A 19583-nucleotide genomic window follows, 5' to 3' on the forward strand; every position below is an offset into this window, starting at 1 on the left:
TTTGGCCTTATTTGGTGACCTGTCCGGGGGATTATGCACAGCCGCTGTGTCATGCTCTAGACTGGACCTATCGTGAGCCTAGGCGCCGGCGATATGCAATCCATCATTGGCCGACGCAGCCGAGCATCTATTTACGTCGCGTGAACGTTCTATTCGGGTCAGCATCGCGCCCGGCGGGTTTGAATGCGAGTATTTATCTCAAAAAGTCGACGCACTGATCCGTCACACTGATCTTTCTGCGTCCAACGCTGAGCTGCAACAACGTCGCACTCAATCCTAGGTACCGACAGGGGCATCTGGCTGCTTCAGGTTGCATTGAGCGGCGATAGATCTCTCAAAAGCAGTATCCAAGATTTGTGAACAGCGCCGGTCATGAAGGTGAGTTCTCACCAGCTCGCCCGGTGAGTACCTACTGATGCGAGGGTAACGCGCCTCATGCTGCAGTTATTCTTCTTTCTCTCCGCCGTCCTCTGGGCCCTCTGCATCAGCGCCCAGACCCAGCTCACCCAATTCCAAGCCGCTCAGCGCTTCAAGGCCGCGGGCATCCTCTCGCGCTCTACGGGCGCCTGCACGACCAAGTCCAACCCAAGATGCACGTCCTTCTCCGGCATCCGGGCAACAACGGTCGCTGGCGCCATCACACTGAAGAAGGCGTGCAAGTGCAGCCTTATCATTACTAGCGACACCGAGGTCGGCCACCCAACGGGCAAGTACTCTCACAGCACGGGGCATAAGCTCGACTTTGCCAAGAACGCGGCCCTCAACCGATACGTAAGGGGCACGTTCACGAGAATCTCGAACCGCTCTGATGGCGCGAGCCGGTACAAAGCTCGTTCCGGGAACATTTATGTGGTGAGTTGCTTGAACTTACTTGGGGATTTGAGTGCTGAAGCGGATTCAGGACGAGGGGAACCACTGGGACGTGACATTCTTCACAGACGGGAGTTAGCTGAAAACTTGAAGATAAGGTATCGATTGTTTCGCATCAACGGCTGGAGGCCCGGAGCTTTCTTTTTTTTTTTTTTGGAATGTCCTGGGGTTCTAAATGACCTGTCATGCCATGTCTTGATGACTGGTGGACCCAGAGGAGGATTACAGATAGCCGACACAGCCTGACCGCGTCTCTTTGAAGGAAGTCGAAGGCAATGCTGATTGGGAACCCCTTGCTGGGAAATATGAGGCCATAATGATCGCGAACGCATTCGTCGTCCGTGGTAGAATGTGACCAGACCAGCCACGTGTCAGCCGTGAATACTTCCATGCAGCTGCGATTGGTTGCGACGTTCCCGTATAGCTGGAGCCTGCTCGACAGAGTTACCGCCGCCACAGAGGATCAGGCTGGGAGCTTTCTTGGCACACCCAGCTGAAAATGTGCTCGAGAGCCTCAACACAAATATAAATACTCAGAGGGGCCCTGATCGAGACATGTGCCACATTGCTAGCCTTACTTCCAAATACGAGCAGCCTCTATGACGGCACAAACAGCACAGATGCCTCCTCCGAGGTCAAAATGGCTTGAGCCATGGAAAAGGATTGGCCGTGGCTGTATTGACATCACCACAAGATATGCTAGAGCCATTCGCGCCATTGGCCTTGAGATAATCACAATCCGCAAAGGGCCTGAGCCGCCAAAGAGCCTTTTTGTACTTTCGCGCAAAGCAGCCCTCGCACGTTGCATAGTGCACCTACTGCCAGCAACGATGTCAATCATACTCATCTCCATCAACTTGATGGGTTACTTTATCGGCACACGTCTCCAGGGTTGGCGGGGCTCTGACAGCATCAAGCTGGGGGTTCTCCAGCTCTGCGCGAAGGTGCAGGAGCTACTCATCGTGGCTAGTCTATCGACAGTTATCTTCCATGTGGTGAGGTCGGAAATGACATTCGGGCCAGGTATTCCGTTGGGGTGGATGGGCGCTGGGTTTCGCTTCACAACGCTGAGGTGAGAGAGATGAACAAAGAGTCCGAATCAACTCTTGCTGACCGATTCTTCAGCTACCTCTGGTCATCCGACCTCTGGGGCTCCATCAGATACAAGCACGCATCTGTACTTCGGAAATTCGGATTGGTCCTACTGTTGTTCGTGTCCGGAATAATCACCGTCCTTGCTGGTCCAAGCAGCGCTGTTCTGATGGTTCCTCGAGTAATGGATTGGCCGGCAGGCGGAGGCAGATTCTGGCTCAATGGTATTGTTGACCGCCTGGCCCATTCTTTCCCAACAGGCATACTAAATTTTGATAGGATCACAGGAAGACATGTGGCCACATCAGCCGTTGCCCGTTCCCTTGAGCGATTGCCCCAAAACCGATCCTGTAGCTCAGAAATGCCTCGCTCATGGCTACCATTCGATCTACAACGTATTTCGAAACCGCCAGAGAAGGTTTGTCAACGACCTGATCTCGTTTGAACTGGAAGATTCACGTATCAGGAAGAACCTTCATGCAAGGCTCCGCCTCAACGGCCAATACGTTATCGACACGTGGGCCATCACAGCTCACACGCCCACTGCGACGACTCAAGCAGCATGGCATACTCTTTGGGGCAGTGCCTTGCAATACCTGAGGGACACAAAACCAGCAGGCATCGTTCATCCAGATCCTGACTTGCTGAGTTACGGCGACACCAGGATCGCCGTTGTTGAGACAAAGATCCCAGCGGTTCGGATCGTTTGCAATGAGTGGTTGGGAAGCTTTTCCACACGACAAGAAAGCTTTGAGGTCCTCGGGTCGTTCCCCATGTATCCAGGCCACGGCCGCCCAAGATATCTGGACGAAGGGGGGACTGCATGGACAAATCTTTCCCATATTGACATGACTGACCCAGTCAGGGCTCGGCTGAGCCAAGGAAGTGGCCCAGGGGTTTTCGCTGTCGCCGTGGACTTGCCCACTAATGACAAAGGACTCGACTACCTGGGTGTTTTCCTCTTCCGCCTTGCGGCTGACGAAGTCCAAGCATGGGAGACCATGAGCTGCACTATCGACTCTTGGTGGGCAGCCGGCAAGATGACTGTCGACCAGGACTATCGAGCCATCAAGTATAATTTTGCCGCCGACCAGGGTCACATTCTTGTGGACAGTGAGGTAGGCACAGAAGACTTTAGGTGGCGCGACTTCACTGCACCAATGGACGGCTCGTGGGAACGCGTGGGTTTATCGAGCGCTTGGTTTGATGATCTTGGGGCCAAGGTGCCTGTTAGTCCAAATCAGCCTAACGACACGTCAGTCACCACTGTCGAGAGTATCCTGAATCTCGCTATTTCCGATACTCTTCAGGGATGGGACGCCCTCCAGGCTACGGAGCTCGCACTTGCTGTTCTTGTCGTCGATGGATTGTCCCGATCATCAAGCTTCATGACGTCGAATTATAGCGCCATGCTGGAGCCGCTCGTGTCACAGCCGTGGACAGCCGAGACTGCGAAAAAGCTGGTGAACTTGAACAAACCTAAAACAGCTTTCAGTCCCGAAAGCGCCAACGACATGGTTAGCGTAAAGCTTCAGATGATCCTCCCAGGTTACGCAATGTCAGCTCGAGGATGGTTCGATCGCCTCTGCATGGCAATCTTGATGGCCCACGCCGTCATTGCGCTGGGTCACACATTGTGGGTGCTTTGGCATGGGGAAACGAGCGACGCATGGGAGAGCATGACTGAATTGATCGCTTTGGGCTTGGAATCAGACCGCCCAAGCAGCATCAGCGAGCCCGGACTTTCAAACACGTCGGCCGGCGTAAGGACATGGGCGCCACTGAAGGAGGTTGTATGGGTTGAGGCTGTTGATCAGCCAGTAGTTGCGACGGCCGGCGGTTCTCCCGTGCCAGGAAAGCACCTCCAACTAAGATTTGGAAAGAGCAGAACCATGGACCATCACGCGAAGAATCCGATCTGCGTGCCGAAAGCAAAAGTCGAGTATCATTGAACAACGTGTCGAGAATTGATTTCTTGATGCATCCGTTGTGCTGTTTACCGTGTAAGGCCAGAAGGCATGAAGCTGTCGCCGGAGTAGATGACCGTCGCCGTACCCACTTTCTTCGTGGTGTCTGGTCTAGAACCTCGAGAGCTTGAGATGTGGAGGAGCATGTGGTTGATGGTATTTGATAAGTGATTTAAAGAACTACACAACGGTTTGGTTGGTGGAAGTGAGACTGGACAAACAGAATGGATTGGTTACGTTGGCAGGAACATGAACTACACATGAATGGCATCACGTGCTAGTGATGTCTATGTTACGCCCGATCTTTGCTACGCCCAAGCCCTGCCAGGCCAAGTAGTAGACCAGGGTTGATAGCTCTTTGCTCACCCTGCTCCACCCTGAGCTCGGGTTAAAGCGGCAACTTCTGAGGTTCCACATTCAACGCAGCTTGGGGAGTGAAAGCCTGTTAAGGATGACTATAGAAGAGCCAAAAATGGAATCGGCTTCGCAAATCTTGTCGGCATCCATGGCGCCAGGCCAAGCACATTGGCCCAGAACAAGCTAGCAAGCTACATCACGGAGCCACACTGAAGGTTGCTCCAAGCACAGCTCAAGTATAAGAACTGCGAATTCCCAATACCCATCATGTTCTTGTTCACATCACACTTTGTCATTTGCCTATTTTTCATTCACATTCTCAAAAGCTTCAGATCACATCATGTCATCTCTTCCAGCCATCGATGCTCCGGATCACATCCTTGAACTCCTGTCCGAGCTTCACCAGAAATCCCTGGAACAGGAAGCGGCCATTTCAAGAAGTGGGAAGAAAGTTTTCTCTTCCGAGGTCATTGGCGACCTCGAAGATGAACACGTTCATGCACATGTTGCGAGCGAATTCGACAAGCTCATGCTCGACAAATTCATTGCTTTAGACGAAGACAAATGCCAGTTTACGTACCAACTCATCAATGCAATGGGAGCTACCAACATTGTCGAAGCCGGAACTAGTTTCGGCGTCAGCACCATCTATCTTGCTCTTGCTGTTGGCAAAACAAAAGCCGCCACTGGAAAGACTGGTACTATCATCGCGACCGAAAAGGAGACGCAAAAGGCAGAAATTGCGCGCAAGTACTGGGCACGCTGCGGCCCGACAGTCGAACAAGAGATTGACTTGAGAGTGGGCAATCTGCTTGAAACCCTGAAGGAAGGGTTGCCGCAGGTTGACCTTTTGCTCCTTGACAGTGAGTCTCGTTTTGCTATGATCCAAAAACGGCCCTTTGAGTCTCGCTGACTTATGAATAGTTTGGTCGGCCCTCGCTCTCCCGACGCTCAAGGTCGTCCTCCCCCGCCTGCGATACGGTGCAGTCATCCTGACAGACAATACGATATCTGGCGCTGAAGGATACAAGGACCTGCTGGCATATCTGCGAGAGCCGAGGAATGGGTTTCGCAATCTGACCCTCCCCTATACCAACGGGTTTGAGATGAGTGTGTATCTGCCCGTAGCGGAATGACCACAGCGCACGACGACTGGATGAAGGAGTCAGCCCTCACGCACCCATGGTTGCGTTTGTCATTGCCCGAGGCAGCGTGATACACTAGGTAGACAAGATCTCAACGTGAGTCATTGGAGTGAGTCGCTGGAGGAGAACCGATCGCATCCGCCTTCCTTACGTAGAAAGCTAGAGTGAATTCAACCTAGCGGCTTGTCAAGCTGCACAGCGGGGCTGATCGCATTTGCCTTCCTTATCCCTTTTCGCTTCATCTCAACGTATTGCTTGAGTCATGCCACACAACTTCTCCGGCTTCCAGAGCTGTCACCCCCCGTGTGGACGGTGAAGAGAGCGATGCAAAGAAAGCCTCCTCCGAAAGCTCAAACCATTCAGTTGACCAAAAAGACGCAAACTCAAGGAGCTCCACTTCTGGCGGAGAAGAAGATGATTTGCGATCATTTTAACGTTAGCGCTGCATGGCTCGTACGTTCGCCATATAATAAGCCAAGCCTCCCTCGGTGCCGATTATTCTTTCTTGATTTGGTTCTGCAAGACCAATCGAACATCATTTCCAACCATGGCTCCCATGCCTCCGCCCCCAGCTCCTACAATTCTGGATACCATTGGTAATACACCTGTTGTGCAGCTCAAGCATGTCGTTCCGGAAGGCAGCGCCGATGTCTACGTCAAACTCGAGTACATGAACCCCACAGGCTCTTACAAAGACCGCATGGCTAGATCCATGATCGAAGAAGCCGAGCGTCGCGGAGAGCTTAGACCCAACATGACGGTTATTGAAGCTACAGGTGGTAGCACCGGGTCGTCTTTGGCCTTTATCTGCGCCGTCAAAGGGTACAAGTTCCTGGCTCTATCGTCCGACGCGTATGCAAAGGAGAAATTGCGAACGATGTCTGCATTCGGAGCAACGGTCGACGTCACACACAGCCCCACAGGGCAAGCGACGGCAAGCCTGATGATATCAATGAAGAACAGGGCCGCAGATCTCGGGTCGACCGACGAGTATCTCCATACTGATCAATTCAGCAATCATGACGCGCTCATCGGATACGCGGAGATTGGCCATGAGCTAAACAGCCAATTTCCGGACGGCTTCGACGTCTTCTGTGGTGCGTTTGGAACAGCTGGCATGGCTATGGGCGTGTCCAAAGCGATCAGATCTCAGAACCCAAATGTTCGAGTTATCCTGCTTGAACCCAGCTCAGCGGCTTTGTTGGCTACAGGCATGAGCGGCTCGCATGGCGTCGATGGCATCGCACCCGGATTCATCTCGGTCCACATCGATAAAGAATTGTATGACGAAGTCCGCACAGTGGATGAAGAGGCTGCTCGTCGCATGTGCCGCCAGCTGGCCAGGGAAGAAGGTCTTTGGGTTGGGACATCATCGGGCCTTTAATATCCTTGCAGCAATTCAGCTCGCTAAAGAATTGGGGGCGAACAAAAAAGTCGTTACAGTAGCTTGCGACACTGGATTGAAGTACTTGGCGGGGTCTCTGTTCTCAGATGAGTAAGGGTTGCGTCGGGCAATCGTGTGCACTTTCTTTCTCCACAAAACAAGTTTATTCCAACATGTTATTCCGGCGTCCTCCCATTTGTTGTTCGAGTTTCCGCAAAAGTCAGGATGGTACAGATAGTGTAAATCCTGGTGTTTGCGCCTTGTCGTATTATCCCTCTTCATGTCCAGTTTTTTAGAGTTTTGATTCGCATGTCATCTCTGAGCTGGCGCAAGTTCTTCATCCATCACATTGCCGCTATCCTGAAAATATCCATCATAATGTGCTTTGTTCTTTGCTTGGATCCTCAAACGAGATTTCCGAGGTATCTTTGACAAATATGAGGCAGGCTACGCCTCGGTGTTCATTCCCTTTGCTTTCCAAATCCGCAAAGCATTCTATTTCATCCAATGGATTACAGCGGCGATGCCAACAGGTGGGGCTTGATCGCAAAGTCCTTCCTCATCTGTGCGGCTAATATGGGGTATGACACAGCAATGGAGAACCCAGAGGGTGTCACGGGAGACTGGGTATATCACACTATGCAACCACCTCGTGCCCAAATATGTATTAATAACTGATGGCTCGAAAGCACCAGAGTTTCCAGCCATACTCACCCATTGAGGCCGATCCGACACCGAACCATGACTGAACCAACCCCAGACCTGAGCGGCAATCCAACTGGAATTCAATGTCCAAAGTGGTGAGCAACGTGGAGAATCATCTCAGATACATCTCATCAAGTTACTGATAGAAACACAAGGAGATACTTAACAGTCATTCTAGCCGCATTTATGATCAATTTCACGGCTTGCGGTATACTCTTTGGTTTTGGTGTCTACCAGGAGCATTACGAAACCATGGTGCTTCGAGAAGGGAGCCCCTTCACGAGGGCCTCTTCGGCTACAATAGACCTCATAGGGACGCTTTCAGCGTCGCTCATGACAATAACGGCTCCGTTTGTCATGGCATGGGTCAAATATTTCAAGCCTCGAAACGTCATATGGGCTGGCGGCATCCTCTTTGGTGTGGCGAGCGTTCTGGCAAGTTTCGGCAAAGTCCTGTGGCACTTTCAGCTGGCTCAGGGATTGCTGCTCGGAATCGCGACAGGGCTATCGTTTGTCCCGTCTATGACCATTGCACCCACATGGTTTGACAAGCGAAGGGGCTTGGCGATGGGTTTTATTTCTGCTGGCACTGGCATCGGCGGCTTGGTCTGGGCACCAACAATCTCGGCATGTATCAGCAACATCGGCTTCCGGAATACCCTGCGACTGACGGCATGCCTGGCTACCACGATTATTTGTATTTCTGGGTCGTTCCTTGATTGGGAGCCGAGCATGGCGAATCATCTCGCCGCCAAAAATGAGGCCTTATCCCCTGTTACAGCACTCTTTAAAATTCCCCTTCCCGACTGGCAGACTGCGAAGCAGCCAAAATTTATTCTGCAAGCTGCCAGCACTATCTTCCAAAGCGCTGCTTATTACACGCCGGTATTCTTCACAGTCCTTTATGCAAAATCGCTAGGCTACGACGAGAGAGAGGGGGCAAACCTGACAGCGTTGAGTAATGCCTGCAATGCTGTCGGCAAGATTGCGGTGGGGTTCATCTCGGATCGACTTGGAAGACTCAACTCATTCTTTCTAACGACATTGCTCACTGCGATAATCAGCCTGGGTTTGTGGGTCCCCAGTACACTTGTCGGAACCGTCGACGAACCAACAGCGAGGAACCTGTTCATCAGCTTTACCGTCCTATACGGATTGTTTGCTAGCGCATTCATCAGTCTGTTCCCAGTGGCGTTGATTGAGCTGTTTGGAGTTAAGGAGATTCCTCGCATGGGTGGAGTTTTCTACATGCTGCAAGGGTTAGCCACGCTTGTGGGCACTCCTGTCGCTGGCGTACTAGTTCCGGGCCACGGTGTGCTGAGAGACGCCAATAGTTACACGCCTGTAGCAGTTTTGGTAGGAGCATCGATGGCAGTGGCAGCTGTGTCTGTGGCTGGAGTTAGAGCCGAGGCGATGAGGGTACCCGGACATGGCCTCTGGAAGTGGAAGTGGAAGTTGTAAATAGTTCTCATGCAGGAAAGCTCTTCCATTGCACCATTCATTCTGAAGTCATTATCTTACACCTGTCAGTATTTCAGATAACAAACTATGGAGCATATGTGCATCTCGACTTAGATTGGCCACTTGGATAGGTGGTCTAAAACAAACATGAGCCAGTGTAAGTTCAGGTCGAGATATCATGAGACCATTTCAGTCACAAGAGGTCAAAAAGGGTGTTCACTAATTCAGATGCGTTAGGCATCATCAGGACTAGACGAAAACTCCTCGATTATTGTTACCAACATTTGCATGAAAGTGGGGCGTCATGTAATTGCTGAAGAATAATTCGCCTCAGGAAACAACCTATCTCCATGTATGCCATGTACTGGTAAGACCAGTACTACTTTATGCTGCTAGTGGTATTAAGAACAGAGATATGTTCGTCTATTCCGGACCTCGCTCATACTGTGTGTCTCGCGGAACACAGGACCAGAAATCCATGGTTTAAGTGAAGTATTGGAGTGTTCGATAATGACTGAGTAAGGTGGAAACAGACACAAGCTAAGATCACATGAGAGAGAGATTTCCTCAACCAACTTTCACTACCTAGGAACCCTAGGCCTCTCCCATGGCTGCTACCACCCAGCACTTGCGAAGACATGCGCACGGCACAGAGGCAACAGTATGTTGCATAACGAGAGAACGTTCCATAATGATCGAATGACTCTTTGCTTAAGGTACAAGGCCATTGAGGTAATCAGCCATGGAGTTGAAGTCCTCGGGCGAAAGGTTTTCGTATCGAATGCAGCCTTCACCGCAATTGATACCGGTGCCAGCTTCAGGGTCCCCGGCCAGATTGTCGTTCATCATGACACAGACGGGGGGAAGGCCGTCCATCTGGATCCAATTGTTCTCGCCTGAGATTACAACGTGGGCAGCAGTAACAGTGTCCCAGAAGCAGAGGTCCCACTCGTACTGGCTGATGCCTTCGGGCGCGGCACCAGGCTCAGCGACCTCATCCTGGCGGGCCAGGAGCTCACGAGATAGAAGCTCCGAGCGGTCGGTGTACAGACGGCGTGTCTTCTTACTGTTCTTGCTAATATTTCCGGAGATGGTGCCGGACACAGTCCCAGAGATGGTGCTGCTCAAAATGCCGAACTTGAGGAACTTCTTTCCCTCTTCCGAGAGGGTCATGGCCTGGCGAACAGCAGCCGCGCGATCCTTGATCCTAGTAGCCATCTGGCCAGTTCCAGGCGTCAACATGGTGCGGACGTTGCGAAATGCGTTCTGGACCAAGGTGTTGACGCTGCCCGACATGCGACCGGCCGTTGTGCCGGCACGGACACCCCTGACAGCGGCGCCGATGAAGCTTGCATCAGCCGTTTCCACGCAGGCGAGAGTAAGGATAAGCGGATGAATAACAGCTGAAACATGCATCTTGGCGTTTATGGTGTAACGAAAACGAGTCCGGAGTTATGATGAAAGGAGAGAGATATGGTTCGTGAAGTCAAAATATAGTGTTCTTATGGTAAGGTTCAGGAATGAGGACTTTTCCCTGTTACTGTTGTCTGTCTGATATTTCTTAACTCTTCAAGAGGCAATCATCAGCTTTATAGCTATCCATATCGTCTGAGCTGTTTCCATCTTGTGTATCCTATGCTTCATGCCGTCTTACCTGCTTCAGATGTCCACGGTCTGAGGTGGCAACTTAGCCTGACGTCAACATAAGCAACCACACATCAGCCAGAACTATCCTTAGACTCTGGTTGATCATTGAGTTGCCATCAATAGCGGATCGTCGACCTGGCGCATGCTAAATCCTTCTCATAGATCCTCGAGTGAGGCTGAGCTTGTTGAACTGGCCAGTCTTCTGGACATACCTCGATTTGCAGATATGGCCTCTCCAATTATAGAACCCTACTGCAAAAATCAAAAGATCTTCAGAGGATTTAAAGCAGCGCTGCCGCCCGACCAAATACACTCAAATCAAACAGTCAAACAGCAAAACAAATAGCCCCTATAGATCCCATCAAACAGCCAAATATAGGCCTATATAGTTATTTGGATTTGCCAAACATCCAAATAATGCTCCTTACCCGGGATATATATATTCCGGGTCCACTAAAAGCCGAAACAGCTAACTAAAAAACTCCTATCTCTTACCCCCCCCCCCCTCCCCCGGGCCCCCTATCTTAGTCCCCTAGGTCCTGTGGCCGTGCCTGCCGCCTGTGGCGTGGCACGTGGCCCTGGCCTGTGGCCCTGCCTGTGGCCTTGCCTGTGGCCCTGCCTGTGGCCTTGCCTGTAGCCTAAGGCCTAACTGCCTAGGGCACGTAGCCTGACCTATAGGCCCGTGCCCACTATCCTTATATAAGCCTGCGTAGCCTAACCTATAGGCCCGTGCCCACTATCCTTATATAAGCCTACGTAGCCTTCTAACCTAGGTAGTTATAATTTATCTATCTTATACCTATAGAATAGCTATATAGCTTCTATCGTATATTCCTAGCGTATCGCCTACCTAGTCCCTAAGACCCGACCCTCTTACTAGCTATACTAGGGTTATAGCTATTATCTACGCATAATATCTACCTACCTCCCCTAGGTCCCCCTTTAGGTTACCCACTAAAGTCTCTACTTAGCTCAACACTATAGAATCTCACTAATACTTAGGGCCAGACTATCACGAGAGCTTCATTTAATATCAAATCGAATCAAATATTTACAAATACGACCAAACAGTCAAATCTACTAGTTTCAGCGGTTCAAACAGTCAAATATACCCCCTATATTTGACTTGTTTGGTCGGGCGGCAGCGCTGATTTAAAGTGACGTTGAAGCCCGAAGTGATATTCCATCGCCACCTAAAGGCTAGCTGACACGCCGCGAACATGTACGGCCTTGACAGGGCAATATTGAGTGAGCCATGAGTCTCACAATCCTTCGTTTCTTGGCAAAATGATCCGTTTACAAATTCTTTTGTAGTGTCTGACCTCACTCTTTGAATTGATATTGCAACTTCATGCGGAAGGCGATGATAATGCAATGCAGGGGTCGAATCCTACCAACGACAATCCAGCATGTCCGGATTCGTCTTACAATGACTACCATGTGAGCTAGGAAAAGAATAAGATCGAAACGGAATCTTGTGAGTTAGGACGGAGAAGAAACAGGCGCTCATCTCATATGGCCTGCACGTGGGTTGCTGTGTGGTCCAAGACCCCTGAAGAGTCGATCTCATACCCCCACGGATCTAGCCGCGTGCAGATCCCTGACTGCATCCAGACCCCTGCCTGCTGAGATGTACCACTACAAGCTCTCCGAAACGACGAAGTATGACTTGATCTGCCATGCTTAAGTGTAGGCGAGCCAGCGCTGTACGAGTGGTTCTCTGAGCGCGGGGCACCATCGTGAAGCTATTTTTACAGGCCGTATACTCCATGGTCCATGTGTTGCCAAGCATTAGGATTATGCGCCCTTGCTCTGCTTGGCCACCAGCTTCCATAAGGCCAGATATTTGCGTTACTTTGTGGCGCTTGCTGCATCTTCTACAGAGAGGGTTGTTATGACTAATACCCTTGGGTTGTCTGAGACAGGTAAGAATACAGTGTTCTTGCAGGCATCTGCCTCTCTGTAGCGCGGGTGCGCGACTACGTCGCAGACCAAGCTGGCGAAAATTATACAGAAGTTTTGCAATGCGTCAGAAACTTTTACTAGAATGAGCTAGGAGATAGAGCGCTGAAAAGATGAGCAAGAGCGCTGAGTTTGGATTTAAGATACTACAGATCTCCAAAGAACAGGGCAATTTCCATCTGTAGTTGCTTCGTTCTCTGACTGTGAAGCTTCGGGAACTGCCACTTAGGAACCAGCCACGTGAACCACAGATATACCCAAAGAAACCCCGCTGTACGACCTACGATACGAACGACACTGCGTTCGAAGTAGCCTTTTCTCTTCAGAGACTGCACAAACTGGCTTCCCCAGAATGCTCGTGAAACCGAGACCTCTGCCGCAGCAGCAGCGAAATTCGCCACGTAGAAAGCGATATCGCGAGTCTCATAACCTTCTGCGGTTCTCCAAGCCACAACCGCATGCGCGGCCCCAGAGAGAACGAATATAAAGAACGCAATTGTCGCTTTGTCCGCCCTCGAGCCTGGCTTACACCGCAGAAGAACTCGAGATGTCGGCTTTGCGAGAGTGGCCATGTTGTGGGCGGTGACTCGGTGCCAGAACCTGCCCCAGAACCGCTTGACAGTGTAAGCTTCTGTGACGCTACCGAAAAGCGGAGGCCAGTGGTTCATGTCGTCTATCCGCAGAATACAGACAAAAAGGATGGACAGAAAGTCATGGTAGCACTCAAGACAGAGGTAATTCATCCAGATCCAGTTCAGAGGCATAAGCATGCGCAGAATGACCTCGAACTGTGTGACTTCGTCTAAAGACCAAATCAAGCGCCTGACAAGGCTTTCTCGTCTTGGTGAAACGTCATCCAGCCCAATATCTAGAAAATAGGGGTCTGAGAGTCTCCGAATGACTGTATGGTGCAAACAAACAAGAAAGCCTATTCGTATCAAACGAACGACCATGAACCAAATCAAGACCGGGGAGGACCTATGCCATAGATATGTCTCCATCGTCGTGATATTTCGAGGGTTATTCCAGATGCTCGTGGCATTTGACAGGGTTTCCCGCAACGATCCTGTGGAGTTCGATCTCGGCAGAGCATCAAATTCCGGGGCAGCAACTACGTTGTGCTTTTCAAATAGCAATATGCGCGGCAAGATAATCAGGTTGACAATGCAGGTGATTCCAAGTGAGTACTCCAAGTACGGTGGAGACCAAGCGGTCGTCGTCGGGTTGATGGAGAGTAATGACCACAGGGTCAAGGCATATGGTGGGATGAAAGAGGCGAAACGTGATACCTTTGGTAAGGCCAGGGCAACGATGGTGAGTTTGACGGCCAAAACGAGCAATAGGTATGGCTTCCAAGCCTCGAAAGGTGCGTTGAATAAGTAAGAAAGGATGAGTGCTGCCATTTGGCCGTATGTTGCAGAGATGGTGTGGTAGAGACGGTTTGTACAGTGATGCTCATTACTCTTGTGCCATTTTATTTGCAATAGTTCAGAATCAGGAATATGAATACGAAGGTTCCACTGTCCGTTTTCGAGTAATAGTAGATAGATGCTTTGCTCCAAAGTCATTTGGGTCGGCTTATGGGAAGTGGCGTGGAAGAGATCTACGGGCACTGCAAGTGACGATCAATACCTGGACTGATGTCATTCGGGGACTGCCATGCTATTGATAAGCGTTCTCAAAATAACTTTATTGAGAGCGACACAACCTTGTCGAATCCTACAGTATCAGCACCACCATGGGGTTTCACCGAGGATGAGCACCTACGCATTCCAAGAGGGAAAACTGATGCTGTATTTTAGAAGCGCAGCTGCCGCCCCGAGAGAGGAGATATGTTCCCGATCTGACAGACTCAGCCCTCACTAAAGCATCTCACTCTCGCTTTCCACAACGGAATTACACGCAGTTCACACCACCACTCACACATCATGCCTCACAATAAGCAGTGGTCTGCAAGCAACAGACCTTCCTCTGACACCAATGACCCTGAAAGGCAGCAATACGGCAAAGGCCCACAATCTGGCTCCATGCTCACACCCAGCAAACGCACTGTCATCGGGATCTTGGTCGGCGTGGTAGTCGGGGTCGTGTCGGGTACCGCGATTGGACTTGGTATTCGACATACTTCTTAGGTACATATGAACAAGGGTCGAGATCATCACCCTGAAGAAATTTATGTATAAGGGCCGCTCATTCAGTTCCTCAGAACATACCTACGCTGAATAGGAGACTACTCCACTTCTTCGCCTGTATAGATGAGCGTGTGATCTCAGTGCAGTACGTGATCAATAAGCCTATATTTTACGATGATACACCTCGTATTGAGAAATGCCAAATAGATGGGAGCGAATGCTTTCAGGTCTAGATGGCCTTTGAGTGTAAATGTGGGTTCTAGGCACAATTTGGGAATAGCCATGCAAAAGGTTTTCTGTATTCACGCATCGCAACACATTCGGCCGTCATAACCCTCCTGAGCGATGGTGCTGTTTACAAAGGATCACATGCATGCATGGCGCCACTGTATTAATGATGATTGAAGTACTGGTACATCCCTGAAAACTCGCATGTTCCTGCGGTGTTGAGGTCGGAGTGTCATGACGAGCCTCATGTAACACGTGGAAAACAAACACATTTCATTCGTCAGAATTTACTTGTTTGCCATGTCAGCCCAGCACATATTGGGACCCCCGCGTTGATGATTCCTTCAGATTGATTGAGCCAAGAATCATTGGCTGCACAGGCGCGACCCCTAAACTTATCTTGACGGCCCGTGTACATCTCACGGCGCAGCACCAGGCCCTCTGAATATTCCACACATGAGGCAAGAAGAAGAAGGATCTTGGATAACCTCAACGTTTATCCATGATTGTCACGAGCTTTCATTTGAAGCAGTAAGCCTCGGTGGCGATCAAGATTCACAGAAATAGCTATTATGATGATCGAAACTCCTCACATGGTGACCCTTGAGATTCTAAACTAAGCACGAAGGATCTTTTGGGATGGAAATCGCCTCAACCTGAAAGACAAAATAGGCTTCGCCCAGTTTGATTTACGTCATTAATTTCGTTCCAGGACGGCGCTTGCTTCCATTTTCACGAGACATTCGTCGATCTGTCGATGCGGCGTAATTCTTACGGAATTCTCGTTGTTGATCTGAAGTCACGACCAGAGTAAGTTGGAGCATCGGTAGCACTATGGCCACTTGATGAGATTGACATCGAAGAATGGCAGCATCTCACGAGTATAAAGAAGCATGAGAATTCTCTTCAGATCACTTCATGAAACTCATCAAACCATCGCACTAAAGAAGCCAGCATCAACAACCAAATTCATCCAGTTCACACTGTATCTTTACAGTATATCAAATCTTCAAAACTTTACAACAACCGGTCCCACCATCACCACAATGAAATTCTCTGCCGTTGTTTTTATTGCTGCCCTGAGTGGCTCTGCCGTGAGTTTTGATCGACGCTATCTCAGGAACTTTGGTGGATAGGCGATGCTGATGCCATAGAGATTGCTGCTGCTCCCGACGGATACACCGTCACGACTCGACTGGGTTTCAAACTCCCAGTGGCGAATCTGTACACTTTATGGTACCCTTGAAGAGGTTACCGAGGAGTTCCAGTCTCTTTACCCCAGCACCAAGCTCAAGCGTCGAACGCAACAGCGACAAGCACGAGTTGTTCACACGCCAGTGGGAGGGTGCTTCTTATGAATGCATCGACTCCAAGCACCCGGTTCACGGATGGGAGCCCGCTGACTACGGTAGGATCCAGGAGGGGTGGAACTACCTTTGGGATCTCGAGGGTCAGCCCGGGCACGGTCCTGGCCCTGCTGCTTGCGCACGCGTCAGCTGTTCTCACAACTCGGGCATCTACTGGTGTAACGATGTACGTGATATGTTTCCAGATCAGTAGTAAACATATTTGGTCAGGCTCTTTTGCTAACTCATGGCTTCGTAGAACGACCACGCTGTCACTCTCAACTCATGGGGCGACTTGGCCCGTGGTGCGGCTGAGCTCTGCAACCTCTGCTCGTCTGCTGGCATTCGCAACAAGTGCGGTGGCCAGTTATTCCACCCTGACGGATACAACGTTTTCATCACCAACGACAGCTGCTAGGTGATACAAGTCATCTCACCTTAAGGGTGTGTCTCTTTCTAGGGAGCTTGAGAGACAGGTCGGGCCACATGGGTTACGTGACAAAGGCGTGGACTTTTTACAACCTGTACTTGATTGAGAGCAAGCCCAAGGATATTACGGTCATTCTTTTGCACGGCCAAATAACTTCAATGTTTCAAATAGGCGATACACTAGTTCGGCAGAGGAAAAAACAAATTAAAACAATCTCGCAATCTGCAGCAGCGATGTTTGAAATGTAGAGCATGGTTGTCAAGTATATTTATGCGTCGAATTCTCTCATGCGATGGAATTTATTCATTACACATTTCATGAAGAAGCACTTCAGTTGTATACTGAGATCTCAGTAATCAGGATAGCCTCAGTGTTCGCAGTGTCCTCTTGGCACAACATCTTGATCGTGAACAGCGGATCGTATGTCAACTGCACAGTGATAACTGGGCCCTCGTACTGCTGCCATACGCCAGGCGACTGTCCGTCATCCTGAATGGTGAGGATATTGTCTGGCGACCTGTTCACGCTAGCAGCGATACTGCACCCTTGAGAATTGCCAGTAAACTGGTAGCTGAAGCGCACTTGGATCTCGACAATCGGAGGTGGGTCACCACAGCGGATGTACTGGTTGATGTAAACCTGAGCAAACTGCTGCTGCGACGGGATCAGGGCAAATGAATACTCCACGCCGTCGGGACCTTCCTGTACAATACCCGAATCCGCTGTGACTTGATCGGAGATGTACCACGCTCCAATATCGTTGTTCTGGAACGACCCATTACTGATATCTGCGCATGTTTGGGACGGGTTGGCCGATGTGGTCGTGGAGCTGACAACACTTGTCAAGAGGCTAGTCGGAGGCAAGGAGCTGGGGGACTGGGATTCCGGCGGCACAGATGAGCTTGGTCCAGGATCAGTTGAGGAGGACTCTGAATCTGATTGACTCGCCGAAGATGAGGAAGATGCAGTCGTCGCAGAGAAGGAACCTGAAGACGGTTCAGGTCCTGACTGACTGGTCGAAGATAGAACAGGCACAGGCAGTGTAGAGGAAGAGTCTGAAGATGGGTCAGGTCCCGACTGACTGGTCGAAGATACAACAGGCACAGGTAGTATAGAGGAAAAGTCTGAAGACGGATCAGGCTGGGTCATTGAGGATTGTACTGGATTGGGCTGATCTGTCGTGGAACTCGACGGCCTTGGAGCCGCAGTTGCAGTTTCAGAGGTGGGAATTGGCTGATCAGTTGACGAGCCGGAAGGTGGGCCCGGGTGACCCGTTGACGTTGTATCAGGCCCTGGTTGGGGGACTGTAGATTTATCTGGCTGTGGTCGAGGCTCCCTGGTAGGAACGGGAAGAGGGCCGGGCGGAAGGTCGCCGCCGGTAGGCTTCGGCCACGGTACGTGGCTGTCGGTGCTGTAGGGGTGGGAAGAGTGGTGGTCAAAATACCAGTGGCTTGGCGGCTCGCCGCCGTGATAGTCGAAGCACCAAACCTCGTACCAGCCGATGTCATGAGCCTCGTTATGAGGAGTTGTTTCATGCCCAGGGTTGTCTGCCCCTGGGGGTACGTCGGGATTATTCTGATCATTTCCAGTTTCTGCGCACAGTTCAGTGGCAGGGAAGGGAGTCGGACACGCCTGACTTAGGAACTGGTCCCAGTGGGAGATAGAAGGGTCAACCACAGCTACCACAGTAAAAGTAACAGTCGAAAGTGCTGGAGTCGGCTGTTCCGCTTCGCATTTGATCGTCGTGATCGGGTCTGGCGCTGACGCATGTGCCAGGGTGATAGAGGCAAGCGTCGCGGCGGCTACAATGTTGAAGTACATTCTCGGGCTTTCGAAAGTCTGGCCAAGAAACAATAGTCTTTGCGATCGTTTTGCTTTTCGCTTCGGCACTTTGGCCAGGCATCTCTCACTTATAAACAAGTCGTGTTCGCTAGCTAGGCGGCAGGCTCGCAAGTGGATCTCGTCCTGTTCAGAATGCTGTCGCATGGTCCAGGCAGTGCACTTGACGAAAACTCGGTACCGTAGCGAATATCATGAAGCTGAATGGCAAGTGACATCACCTTGTCGTGAGTTCTTTGGCGGCTGCGTCGTCGGCCACCACCAAACCAAATGCATCAATATGAAGGTGAGACATGAGTAGAGCTATCGGCGATGTGCCGTCAATCTGGGATCCGTTTTACCCGATTAGATGGCAAATGGCGTTTAGAAGGGGGCCAGCCCGACTGTGTGAGACATCTAAACAAACTATGCCCAATATGAATTGTGGTTTGCCGCCGCCGTTGCTTCGGCCTTGTCGGCCACAACAATAAGAGCAATAGCTTTGTATGAAACCGTACAACTGGGTCCCACGATGAACCGGGAGTGAAAACCTACTTCTCGAGCTGGTGTTTCCTCGCGCATCCACTTGTGTTGACCATACTCGGCATAACAAACCCGGAATGGCGATCGTCAGCTATTCTATTTGCGGTGCGTTCAGTCGGTCACTTGTCCGAGAGGAGCATGCAGTCCATCGTATTTTCAGAGTATACCTAGTGTCCCCTGGCTGAGCTGTTGTCCGGAAAATATCTAGACTGACCGCGGATACTGGTCAAACTGAACGATCCAAGGTTGACGCAACATCGCTCAGGTGTTCGGATTAATGACCGCCGATGGGCAGACGCTCCGAAATCATCGCTGCCAAATCCAGAGCGACATAACGCAGACCAGCAGTAGCGTAATGGACCAAGGCGATTCAGCGAGCGATGAAGCTTCAGGGTAAGGATGGAAACTTCCGAGACATCAGGGCTTCTCTCGGGGCCACACCAGCAAGCTTTGTCATCTGAATAGCTCTACAAGCCTATGCTCTGGTCAGGTTGAC

General features: G+C 50.7%; 10 protein-coding genes across 10 annotated transcripts; 7 read left to right on the top strand and 3 right to left on the bottom strand.

Moving 5' to 3' along the window:
- Positions 1–435: 435 nt before the first annotated feature.
- VDBG_04061 (conserved hypothetical protein) lies at positions 436–949 on the top strand (the record flags this gene model as incomplete). Its single annotated transcript, XM_003006062.1, has 2 exons — positions 436–852; positions 902–949. 2 exons carry the CDS (start codon positions 436–438, stop codon positions 947–949), a joined length of 465 nt encoding a protein of 154 aa, XP_003006108.1.
- A 520-nt stretch (positions 950–1469) lies between these two features.
- Positions 1470–3914, top strand: VDBG_04062 (conserved hypothetical protein; the record flags this gene model as incomplete). Its single annotated transcript, XM_003006063.1, has 3 exons — positions 1470–1921; positions 1996–2186; positions 2242–3914. The coding sequence occupies 3 exons, from the start codon at positions 1470–1472 to the stop codon at positions 3912–3914; spliced, it is 2316 nt and encodes a 771-aa protein (XP_003006109.1).
- Positions 3915–4570: 656 nt separating this feature from the next.
- Positions 4571–5657, top strand: VDBG_04063 (O-methyltransferase; the record flags this gene model as incomplete). The annotated part of the gene is made up of 2 exons (XM_003006064.1): positions 4571–5149; positions 5211–5657. The coding sequence occupies 2 exons, from the start codon at positions 4627–4629 to the stop codon at positions 5420–5422; spliced, it is 735 nt and encodes a 244-aa protein (XP_003006110.1).
- Positions 5658–5978: 321 nt separating this feature from the next.
- VDBG_04064 (cysteine synthase) lies at positions 5979–6952 on the top strand (the record flags this gene model as incomplete). The annotated part of the gene is made up of 1 exon (XM_003006065.1): positions 5979–6952. One exon carries the CDS (start codon positions 5979–5981, stop codon positions 6813–6815), a length of 837 nt encoding a protein of 278 aa, XP_003006111.1.
- Positions 6953–7322: 370 nt separating this feature from the next.
- Positions 7323–8981, top strand: VDBG_04065 (monocarboxylate transporter; the record flags this gene model as incomplete). Its single annotated transcript, XM_003006066.1, has 2 exons — positions 7323–7479; positions 7699–8981. The coding sequence occupies 2 exons, from the start codon at positions 7323–7325 to the stop codon at positions 8979–8981; spliced, it is 1440 nt and encodes a 479-aa protein (XP_003006112.1).
- A 711-nt stretch (positions 8982–9692) lies between these two features.
- VDBG_04066 (predicted protein) lies at positions 9693–10397 on the bottom strand (the record flags this gene model as incomplete). The annotated part of the gene is made up of 1 exon (XM_003006067.1): positions 9693–10397. The coding sequence occupies one exon, from the start codon at positions 10395–10397 to the stop codon at positions 9693–9695; it is 705 nt and encodes a 234-aa protein (XP_003006113.1).
- Positions 10398–12390: 1993 nt separating this feature from the next.
- On the bottom strand, positions 12391–13162 carry VDBG_04067 (conserved hypothetical protein; the record flags this gene model as incomplete). Its single annotated transcript, XM_003006068.1, has 2 exons — positions 12391–12607; positions 12930–13162. Coding segments are annotated over 2 exons (450 nt in total), but the record flags the coding sequence as incomplete, so codon positions are not given.
- A 379-nt stretch (positions 13163–13541) lies between these two features.
- Positions 13542–14259, top strand: VDBG_04068 (predicted protein; the record flags this gene model as incomplete). The annotated part of the gene is made up of 2 exons (XM_003006069.1): positions 13542–13956; positions 14078–14259. The coding sequence occupies 2 exons, from the start codon at positions 13542–13544 to the stop codon at positions 14257–14259; spliced, it is 597 nt and encodes a 198-aa protein (XP_003006115.1).
- Positions 14260–15996: 1737 nt separating this feature from the next.
- VDBG_04069 (conserved hypothetical protein) lies at positions 15997–16714 on the top strand (the record flags this gene model as incomplete). Its single annotated transcript, XM_003006070.1, has 3 exons — positions 15997–16044; positions 16199–16483; positions 16556–16714. 3 exons carry the CDS (start codon positions 15997–15999, stop codon positions 16712–16714), a joined length of 492 nt encoding a protein of 163 aa, XP_003006116.1.
- Positions 16715–17056: 342 nt separating this feature from the next.
- On the bottom strand, positions 17057–18547 carry VDBG_04070 (predicted protein; the record flags this gene model as incomplete). Its single annotated transcript, XM_003006071.1, has 1 exon — positions 17057–18547. One exon carries the CDS (start codon positions 18545–18547, stop codon positions 17057–17059), a length of 1491 nt encoding a protein of 496 aa, XP_003006117.1.
- Positions 18548–19583: the final 1036 nt, after the last annotated feature.

The sequence above is a fragment of the Verticillium alfalfae genome, genomic scaffold (genome assembly GCF_000150825.1).
Source record: "Verticillium alfalfae VaMs.102 supercont1.4 genomic scaffold, whole genome shotgun sequence".
Lineage (NCBI taxonomy): Eukaryota > Fungi > Ascomycota > Sordariomycetes > Glomerellales > Plectosphaerellaceae > Verticillium > Verticillium alfalfae.